This window comes from Triticum aestivum, chromosome 7B (genome assembly GCF_018294505.1).
Source record: "Triticum aestivum cultivar Chinese Spring chromosome 7B, IWGSC CS RefSeq v2.1, whole genome shotgun sequence".
In the NCBI taxonomy this organism is placed as follows: domain Eukaryota; kingdom Viridiplantae; phylum Streptophyta; class Magnoliopsida; order Poales; family Poaceae; genus Triticum; species Triticum aestivum.
Window position 1 is genome coordinate 2,565,884 of NC_057813.1, and position 11,509 is coordinate 2,577,392.

At 43.6% G+C, this 11,509-nt stretch overlaps 1 protein-coding gene across 1 annotated transcript; it reads right to left on the minus strand.

The window, feature by feature from the left end:
* Positions 1-10,370: 10,370 nt before the first annotated feature.
* On the minus strand, positions 10,371-11,073 carry LOC123161237 (pathogenesis-related protein PRB1-3-like). Its single transcript, XM_044579096.1, has one exon. It carries the CDS (start codon positions 11,027-11,029, stop codon positions 10,517-10,519), a length of 513 nt encoding a protein of 170 aa, XP_044435031.1. The 5' UTR covers positions 11,030-11,073; the 3' UTR covers positions 10,371-10,516.
* Between the last annotated feature and the right edge of the window lie 436 nt (positions 11,074-11,509).

The window sequence follows — 11,509 nt, forward strand, 5'->3', positions numbered from 1 at the left end:
TCTCTCTCTCTCTCTCTCTCTCTCTCTCTCCATCTTCTAATTGTTTTCTCTTCTTTTGTAGTAGCAGGAGAGGAGAGGTGCAAGGATGAGTTGGGCGGGGAAGCACCATCACCATGGACGACTTCATCCCCTCCAGGACCAGCATCAGCACTGGATGGAGAAGACGTTGACACCCAGCAGCAGCAGCAGCCTAGGATGAATTTATTTTTTTAATTTCTAATTAGTTAGTAGTAGCGCGGGAACCTTACCCACGCTACAACTAAGTAGTAGTAGCGTGGGTGGCAACCGCGCTACTACTAGCAGAAGTAGTAGTAGCGCGGGTTGGACCCGCGCCACTGCTAAAAGTTAGCTGTGGTGCCGTATTAGTAGCGTGGGCCCCTACGCTACTAATAGGTCATTACCCCGCGCTACTACTAGGGTTTTCCCTAGTAGGGGGTGCTTGCTACTATTTGAAAGCTGTGAAATTATGTGCATTTCATGTTTCACACAGTCCTGACTGTGCTTGTTGCTGCTTGCCACTATTGGATGAGTCATGAATCATGAGTGGCTACTCTTTTCTGCAGTAGGATGATAGATCCGTCCTTTTTAGGTACATTTGATTGTTGCCTTCTGTTTTTGTTTTTGCAAGGAGGGATCGCGGACTTTGGATGCAATAGATCAAAGAGCTACGGGGATGACATGAGAAACTGTTGTGGGTTCAAGGGGCCGTGAGGATGCCCACCATGAAGGTCCTCAACATCAGGGCACGCCGTGTCCGGGATGATGTAGGTGATTTCGGGCAGGTCCCCGTTGCCGTCGACATCTTCTACGGTGGGCCCCGTAGGGGCAGACTGCCGTCTGCTCATCATAGTGGCGGCGCCATGATGTCCTCTTCCATGGCGTCAGCGGGGCCTTCCCTTGCCAAGCGCAGCGGCTCCTTGGCTGGATCACGGGGATACACACCGACCGGCCTCCCAACCTGTGTGACCAACTTCTCTTCACGCACCCCGACGATGCTTCCTCACAGCTTGACACTGGCGCCCCCACAATCCGTCGGCCTCTCCTCGCCTTCACGCGCCAATCGCCCATGCCGTGCAGCTGCTGTACCATGTGCTTCCCCATGCGAACCAGCGCCGAGAACCACAGGCATCAAGGATAGTAGATTCGTCGTCTTTCGGGACGGTCACCACCACCAAGGACCTGCGTGACCACTTCCAGACAGGGGGTCGGGTTTCTCATACTTCCTCTATCAAGGTGCTTGCCATGTCTGCAATGACCCTATTCCGAGTGCCTCAATCTTGTGGCAACCTCCTGGTATGGCTTCTGTCTGATCCATGGTCTTCTCACCCTTTTTGGTTTCTAATTAGCATGATTATCTTTTAGTCTGTTAGAATTATTGGAAAAAAGATCGAGGATAACCACCAGGTATAGCATTTGGTTGGATTGATGTTTCGTCCACACTGCCACTTCATTATTTCCTGTACAATCCACCTTCACACTCTTGTAAGCTCATGCAAAAATTTCTAACTAAGTTCTCATGATTTATCAATATAAAAAATATTAAATTATGCAGTGTAAATAACTCTGTTTGTTTTGTATGGGTCACTAGGGATAGGAAACTGAAAGTCAGCAATGGTGAACAACGAGTGCAGATTTCAAGTCCTTCAAGTGATTGATCGTTGCAGTACTTCATTCTTTTGTCAGAATTTGATTACAAGGAGGGAAGCAACAAATTCCTATCCTGTACTAGGCGTTTTTGGTGTGTGCCTTGATAGTTGTTCAGGTCGATACAAAATTTCATCCATGTAGTTTTTAAGGCATTTAATTTAACAATTTTTTATGTTTGTCTAAGAGTTGGATTGCTTTTAAGATTTGAGACAGATATATACAGGGGCCTACAAGATCCAATTCATGTTAGTTACCTACTCAGTGCTTACCTATGACCCTGTACCTCAATGCATCTTTCATAAAATGTTATTTCTGTAATTTATAGAAATAAACAAGTTCCTTAAAGGTTTTACAGTTCATCAAAATAAACAGGTAGTATCGATGGGCAAAGGTGGGTACTGATTTAGTATGAACAAGTATGCATGTTTTAGAACGTATGTATTTTTCTGAGTTTTCTTTCCTTCATGGATTTTCCAAGCTTATGTATTTTTTGAGTTTTAGGCTAGCTGAAAATATGGCGCTTATTCTAGAAATGGTGGCATATCAATATCATGTGCTTCCATATGTAGTATCCAGACAAATATGGTATGCAATGATGAAATCTTGACGATCTACACACACATCACTGTATTTTGTTCACTTGCTTGCTCTTTCCTTGCTAATATTGACGGAGCAGCAGAAGAGGCATTTAGTGTCTATTCTACTGTCTTCTTCCTTGGGCATGTATTTGATCTCAGGCTTTCTTAAGTGGTCCGTACTAACAAATGAAATGCGCAGAAAGAGATGCTTATGTTGTTCTGTTGTTGCAGACACCTTGTGCTTTGTGCAGACCATCAATGTCTTTTCCTCCTGTTCGGCCAGGAGATGAATGCTTTCTAAACATTGGTAACAACAACGAGGTCAGAGAGTACCGCTCTATTCAGTGCTCTTCTAAATATTGTGAGTGCATGGTATATGTAGGGATCCAAATATGTTTATTGAGATCACTTCTCCCTTTTGACGAGCAAGCACTGTTTTATAGGTTATTGGTGACAATAATCTCATAATGGTGTCCTGCTACGTAGAACATGATTGCAAGATAATATCTTTTCTAATGATACTTTATTTGATGCCTCTGTTATTGTTGAAGTAAGTACTCATTTGTCGCCTGAAATTGCAAGGCATGCAAAGTGTTAACTGAAACCCCATGGCCTTCTCGCCATCATCAACCTCCTCTTTGCGCTCGCCGTCAATGCCCCCATGGGCGGAGCCACAAGGGGATGGGTGTACATATGTACACCCATTAATCTATGTAAGAAGGCATGAACTAAATAGATCAAATATGTATACATTGGAAAATAGCTAGGAAACTTATAAAATTGTGAGCTATGTATACATTGGAATATAGGTTCCATTGTAATATAGGTTCTTGCACATGTTCTTTTTCTTCATGAACCTGCAAAAAGAGTTTGCCTTGATTCCCGAATAATAATGCTTTAAAAGCTGATGTCCACCGCGTGTATCTTGCTACTGGTGGTAATGTGTACAAGTATGATTTTATCGGACCTACACTTTTACCATAGTGCCAAAATATTTGATGTAAATAATTATACATGGCACAAGTACTTGAAAGTGACCTGGTGTGATAATATATCACTGCTGCAGTGCACAAACGACGTGTTTTTCATTTTATTTTAGTTTTATTTATCTTGTAAAATGTATAGTCAAATTATAAAGTTTAATGATCGATTTTCATGGTCAGAGGTGGACATGGTTGAGTGGCCACGGGGACAATGGGGGAAGTAGCATACGAGGAGTTTAAGAAATGGGGACAAGGGATATTTTAGTTAATCAGGGCTCTATTAGTTTGAAGTTTTATCTTTGTTATGGTTAAAAATTAAGGTTAGATTAATATAATGAAAATATTATTGTGAACCGATAAAATTTCTATAATTTCTACAAGTAGAGGTCAAGCATCAAGGTGCAACGGGAGGAGGGGTGGGGATAAGATTTGATATCGTTTGGTCTTCTCGCAAGGAGTGGATGGTTATGAAGAAATAACAACTGTCAAGGCTGAAAGAAATAGAGAGAGAATAAGTTCTATTAATGTATGGAGAAAACCACATGCCACCTTGTCGAAACACATTTCCGAATTGGGATAATTATTCAATTGCTATGTTTTTTTATTCCATGGCAATGCACAAACATTCAACTAGAAAATCAAATTTACAGGTTCGTCATCCACCTTTTTCATGCTATTTACATATTTGTCACTTGTCAGCAATTTTACGTATGATGCTGGGAAGTTCAACATAAGGACATGGAAAAATTACACTTCAAATATGATAGAAACTCAAAATCCAATAACAAATTAGTTGCTTTGTCAATCGGTAAGCACGAAATGTAAGCCTCCTTCTAAATAAGATATTAGCTCACCCGATTCTTGAGGCTGAAATGCAAGCATCCTTGTAAATAATATATTAGCTATTTTCATGATGGAAATGCAAGCATCCAAAATTAACAACAATATTTATAAATCTGAAAACAGACTTGCAATGTTGATGTAAGAATGGAAGGTAAGTAGCATCGCCGATTTTGCTATTTCGTCTGACGTTGAAACACGTTGTGGTGGTCTCCATCAGCTATCATGGTTGTGCCTTGCTTGGCATCGGTAATCACCCCGGGACGACTTAGTGGGAGATGAGGGGGAGGCCGACGCCGTGGAGGGAATGGTAGATGACGCTGAGAGGAAGGTGCGGGCTGAACGCTATGGCGTGCTTTGATTCCAACGGCGTCAACAACGAGAGCAAGATGGGGGAATGAGTCATTGTGAACTTTGTGCCATGCGGTGAGATAATGAGAGAGTGAATTGCTTTTTTTTCATGGGAGAGGAGGGGGAGGCCGATGCCATATATGGAAGGGTAGATGACACTGAGAGGAAGGTGCGGGCTGAACACCATGGCGTGCTTTGATTCCAACGGCGTCAACAACGAGAGCAAGATTGTGGAATGAGCCACCGTGAACTTTGTGCCATGCGGTGAGATAATGAGAGAGTTAATTGCTTTTTGTTCGTGGGAGAGGAGGGGGAGGCCGATGCCGTGGATGGAAGGGTAAATGACGCTTAGAGGAAGGTGTGGGCTAAACGCCATGGCGTGCTTTGATTCCAACAGCATCAACAACGAGATCAAGATGGGGGAATGGGATGCCACTGTGAACTTTGTGCCATGCGGTGAGATAATGAGAGAGTGAATTGCTTTTTTTAACAAAAAAAGGAGGATCTTCTTTTAGGGAAAGCGATTGTTTTCTATGAGAGAAATGTCACATACTTTTATATAACTAGTAAGCATGTACGTGCAATGCACGTCTCGACTATGAAATATAAATATTTCTATCATAACATGAATAACTCTTTTGGGAATTCAAATTTGATGCAAAGTGCGTAGAATTCCTAATTCCGAGTCAGCGATCAACACGCAATATGCAGTAACAAGCACAAAGAAATATAAAGAAATCGATTTACATCGAGTTAATAATCTACACACATAAGCATTAAAGAAGAGTTTGCGCGTAGGAAACATTATTTTTTGCGGGAGCGTAGGGAACACTATGTAAGAAAATAAAAGGTATATTAGAATTTTTCTGCTAGTCGTAGAGCATCATCGACACCGTGCTACTAATAAATTAAACTATCAGAACTTCTAAAATGACCCAAAGAATCAGAGAATACGTAAATGAGGGCTAAATACATATATGTCAAGTTGAAAAATCCGAAACCAAATTAAAAACTGTAGCACAACCAACTAAAAGAAAGCTCGCTGGAGTCAGGCTCGAGCTCAATCCATGAGGCATGCTAGAATATGAACACAAAGAGCACTACTATATATATCAGCTCCATGAGCATTTGTTGTAAAAAAACGCATAAGAAGCCTACTTTGAAAGCTAGCAAGACCAGCATTATAAGAATCAAATTAATATATTAATCAGAATTAATTATATAAGAATAGTTTAATATGTTGTCCAAAATCATAGGATATAAGAGTTCACCGTTGTGTTCATCACTTTCATAGTTTCTACTTCTCACCATATCATCATTCAATTCTGAGTCCACTAAAATGGTAGATAATTTTGTTGTAAAGTGTGTCCTATGCTCCTACCAAATACATAGTAGTGATCAGAATTACCCAAAATATAGTAATCGGAATTAATTATAAAAGAATAATCTAATATGCTTTTGCCAAGTATTAATTAGAATTAGTCCACAAAGAACAATGGTGGCGATTCCGAGTGAAATATACATGCTCCAAATAGTCAAATGAAACATTCCTATCCAAAAGTTTAACATCCATAAACACCAATATAATCCACCTACGTGATTACAAATTGATTAGACATTTTAATTTGATGAAAAGAAAGATAAATAAACATGAATAATTAAATAGCTTTATGGTGTTTCAGCTGAAACACAAACATGGTGAGCAGCCTGACCGAAACTAACACACTCACTATAGAACCGCCCAATCCCATTCACGTCCTCTCCATCGCTAGCGAGCTTGCTGCCACAATCATCACTCTCCCCGCCAGCAAATTGCTGAAGGTACGAGATTTACTGGAAACTTTGTGATTTCTCACTGAATGATAAATCAAGTTCTATTTCCACTGCTTCTATAGATCAGAACAAAGACAGATATTGAATACTCATGCTTCTAGGCATTCTATTGAATCTCAATTGTCAATAACTAATCTTTAGAAGGCAAAATATATAGAGAAAGAAAATTGTGGGGTCTTGAGCTAGATCCATGGATATTCTCACTGGCCGCCGCAACTTTCTCTTGCTAGCGGGATATGTTTTGCTTCTTTAGATACTCTGCTTTCTTCTTATCAAATGATCATGGCATATCAGTATCTACTCTGTAACTATTCGTCAGATTGCGTTTCTCCGAACTGATGGTTAGTAATTAACTAATTACTCCATTATCGGCTCCAGATTTTAGCCTAACAATGGAGGCAATGAAGTTAGTTATGAGTATTAGATGTTTGGGACAAATAGCTGCAATACAAGGTTAGTCCCTGCGAATTGACAGACCTTTTGCCGTGTGTTTACATTTGCACATGGTAAAATATCGACCAAATAATATTATGAGATGACATGGTTAGATTAAAGAAAAACTATATAAGGTAAGATGAAGTAAATGCATTAACCTATTGCCGTTGTGTTTGTTGCATATTTAAAAGGGACACATGTTAGCATAATCGACCCAGAGATGGGAGGATGATTTCGCCACAGTTTTCTTAGCCTAGTGGGATTTAAATTCTTTTTCAAGGTATTCTCTCTACTTCAAGGTATTCTTTTTCAAGGTATTCTCACAGCCCACCAAAATGAATAAAATCCAGTATAATAAAGATGCTACAATAGTTTTTCAGACTCAATAATATGGAGATGTTACTAACAAACTACAAACTTATCACCCCATAGTAATTTAACTACAACCCTATACATACTACAAACTTCGTTCAAAATACATACAGCCGACTGACAACCATCCAATACTCCTAGTCTTATACATACTGCACACACTCGTAAACAAAACCCTCATTAAAACAATACATCAAGCAGCAATATATTTTGGTCCAGTGATGGTGAAGACTGAACACCCCCATCCTGAAGGAAGTGACCGAGCTAAGTAGAGTTTATAGTTTTCAATTTAAGTTTGTGCATAGACCAGCTAATGTTGCTGCTGACCTGCATGCAAAAAATGCTTTGCCTCAGCGGCAAAGGTGTGCCAGAATAAATAATGAATCCTAGCTTCGTTTTCAGCCTTCAGTATGACTATAACTATGTACTTATTCAGTAATGAGAAGCTCCTGATTCGGAAAAAGGTGCACGTGCATGAAACAAGGATGTAGCAAAACAAACATATAAATACTGTCAAATTCTTCAAATAGAATAAAAATAAATAGATGGAGCAGCACATCTCTGTTTCTGAGAAGTACACGAGCTGCAAATTTCATATTCAGGAAAGAAGTAAGATTCTGTGAATTTGATGAGGCAACACTAACCTCATCAAAGCTTTTCCCATCATGAATGGCCTGTTAGTGTCTCTCTTCCCTGAACGGTTTAAAGAGTTGTTCTTGTATATGATTGCTAAGCACGGCCCTTGGCAGATCTTTAGCCCCAAGAACAACACTTTAGGGCAAGTACATTTTGCTTCTTTAGAATCACCCCTTTTGAAATTAAAAAGGGCACAAATTTGATGCTTCCAGCGTTCACACTTGTCACACATAACCCACCTTAGAGCCAATCAATTAGAACAAATTAGCATGAACAAAAAGAGTTTAGAGAATTCAAGTATGAAGGTTAGCCTTAGGAAATTGATTACCTTTCCACCTGAATCGTGCAACTGTGAGCCTCATTCTAACACAGGATACAGAAATTGTGGCAAATCTCAGTAGCAGCAGCAGTATAGTATGATGCACTTCGTTTTGTCCGAGCAACACAAGGAGAAAAAATAAATTGGTGGAGGCTCAAAATAAAGATTATCTACTTTGCAAACGAAACTTCTTGATAGAACATGTTGCCTTATGCCTCTTTTCATATACTCAATGACTGAATAATCATAATTTCCTCAATCCACATAATTGAATGTTATGTGTCACTAGACTCACACCCTGGCCAACACAGCAACAACATCATCAGGTCATTTGCAGCAAGAAACAACGTCGGTATACAACAAAGCATAGCAGCATATTACAAGATACAAGCGCAAAGCAGCAGCAGGACATCAGCGACAAGCACCCAGCGACATCAAGCACCCACACAACACACACACCCACACGCAGCAAGCAGGGCGGGAGGACCAGAGAACATATACCTTGCCGGCGACGGGATTCCTGCCGGCGGCAGCGGAGTTGATTCGCGGCGGCGATGGAGGTGAGTCGAGACGGCGGCAAGGGCGGCTCCACGCGGCGGCCAGCGAACCCAGGCGGCAGCGGCACTTCTTGGCGCAGCACGGTGATCGTTTACAGCGGATGTATAAGAAGTACTTGGCGATCTTCTCCGTGGTGAGTCCGATGCCAACCCCTGCACGTTCATGAGGAGATAAGAGCGGTGGAGGGCAGGGTGGCCAGAAGGGAGGAGACCTGCGGCGAAGGGCGGCTCCGGCGGCGGCGACCTGCGGCGAAGGGTGGCTCCGGGCGGCGGCTGGAGGACCTGGGGGGCACGGCTCGGGCGGCTCCGGGGCGGCGGCTCGGCGACCTGCGGGCCGCGGTGAATGGCGGCTGGGGGACCTGCGGGGCGCGGCCCGAGCGGCTCTGGCGGCGGCTCGATGACCTGCTCCCGGCTGCGGGACGAACGACGCAGTGGCGCGAGGTCGTGCGGGAGGAACTGCGCGCGGGGGCGTGAGGTTGTGCGGGCGAGCGAGAGGTCGTGCGAACGATTTCTTTTAGCGGTCGATGGACTGCAGGTGGCTTAATTGCGTGGCTTGTTGGGTTAAACACGGAACGATTACAGACCATCGGATCTTGTCTACGGACGCGCCTAATTGTTTGGATCTGCCCCTCTCTTCCTTTTATAGTGCTAGTAGATGAAAAATATCAGATCTCTAACAAGTCATTTTTATGATGGACCAGACCAAAAAATTATCGAGTTCGAGCAATCAGTTGAGATGTATTCAAATAATTGGTCTTTATATATTTAAATCCAAATAAATATATATTTTGTGCATGATAGAAGAGGTGTTTTTTTTTGCGAGGCAGAAGAGGTGTGTTTCTATATATGTTTACTTTTGTAGAGTATGAGAGAAATGAAGTTGGATTATGTCGATATTAAAAAAGTGCACCAACAGTCTGTTGAGGCAATGGCATTGAAAGTCATTCTACTAGTCTATATATAATTTACGCAGGTACTGATAGTTGCAGCCAAAATTTGCGATCCTTTTACAAACTCAACTTTTGCAAAGTGATCTGCACTTTTAAGTGACAGCCGAGCTTTATTTACAAAAAAAAAGACGTTAAAAAATAGCATAGGCGACGTTTTGCTGTCCATCAGAGACCATGCAGAAGTGCTCACACCATTGCATTAAGGTACAACAAACAACATACTAGTTTTTTTTTTTTGCGAAAAACTTCCAATCTATTCATCTTCAATCATGGCAGTACAACGAACACCAGAAATAAAAATTACATCCAGATCCGTAGACCACCTAGCGACGACTACAAGCACTGAAGCGAGCCGAAGGCGCGCCGCCGTCATCACCCCTCCATCGCCGGAGTCGGGCACAACTTGTTGTAGTAGACAGTCGGGAAGTCGTCGTGCTAAGGCCCCATAGGACCAGCGCACCAGAACAACAACCGCCGCCGAAGAAGAATAACGTAGGTTGGAAGGATTCAACCCGAAGACACACAAACGTAGACGAACAACGACGAGATCCGAGCAAATCCACCAAAGATAGATCCGCCGGAGACACACCTCCACACGCCCACCAACGATGCTAGATGCACCGCCGGAACGGGGGCTAGGCGGGGAGACCTTTATTCCATCTTCAGGGAGCCGCCGCCGTCTCGCCTTCCTGAGCATGACACAAACCCTAACAAGACAGGAAAAAACGACTGAAAACGGAGCCCTCCCGCCGGCCCTTGGCAGGATCCACCGCGCCCCCATGGCCCTAGGGCCACCGGAGACGAGGCGGATCTGCGGCGGCGCCGGCGAGAGGCAGAAACCCTAGCTTTATTTTTTTTGGAGGAGGAGCGACTTTGGAATAGATCTGGATTGTATAGAGTTTATCAGATTATATAAGAACAATAATAGATCAGAGCTTATTCCATGGGGCATAAGTACGTACATGCATGAATCATAGGTTCATGAGCATGCGTTACCCCCATTATATATATGTAGCTAGTAGGGTTTCTGTCCGGCGATGTTGCCCCGCGGGCTGTAGTTGCAGATGATGAAGACGCCGCGGTTGCTGTCGCAGACGACGCGGGCGCAGCCGATGGACGTGGAGGACCTCCACACCACCTGCGTGTAGTGGCCGCACACCTTGTTGGTCGCGCAGGTGTTGGTGGCGTAGTCGTAGAACTGCTTCTCGTCGGTCCACATGGTGACGGCGCTCGACGCCGTCCAGGTGCCGCCGGCGGAGCCCCAGAAGATGTTCTCCCCGTACGTCCCGCCGGAGTGCACCAGGTTGCAGTCGGCTTTGCGCTGGTTCGCATAGTTCAGCGCGTAATTCGCCACCGTGGTGTCCCATGTCACCGGCCCGACTTCGACAAGCGCACGCAAAGAGTTGTGGAGGCTCACGAAGTCCGCCGGGGCGTTCTGGGCAGCGCACGGCGAGGTGATGGCGGCTGCCATGGCCAAGGCGAGGACCAGCTGGGACCAGGCTAGCTTCGAAGAGTAGTAGCACTCCATCGCTAGTTGATCGATCTTTGCACAAGATGATATGTGTGTGATTAGGCCGGTAGGTTGTGATGCCAGTGTGAGCTGAGGCTAGTTGGTATTTATAGAGCTAGAAAACTAGCTCGACGTGCGACTTGTTCAAGGTATAGCTAAAAGTTAAATACCTGGTCAATCGAGTAGAACTGAATATTTGTCCAAGAGGGGCAAGATCAAGCTCCATATGCACGCCAACGAATGGATACTAAGGGTAAACTGGTTGTTGCTTGGAGTTGTGAAAAGGGAAGTGGACTTTTGGAAAGTTTACTTAATCCGGCCGTCCAGCAGTCTGCGTTCGTACGTGCATGCATGCACCATGCATGCATCTGGTGATTAGGCTTTCTGGTCCGGATATATTACCCGTCCGTCAGTAATTGAACGGTGCATGCATGCATGATGCGTTCCTCTAGATTTGTGCACGCACGAGCAATGGCGTAATTGACCAACCTAGAGAAA

What these genes read in the sequence shown, in the direction of transcription:
- LOC123161237 (XM_044579096.1), bottom strand. Translation starts at nt 11,029, where the DNA reads ATGGAGTGCTACTACTCTTCGAAGCTAGCCTGGTCCCAGCTGGTCCTC.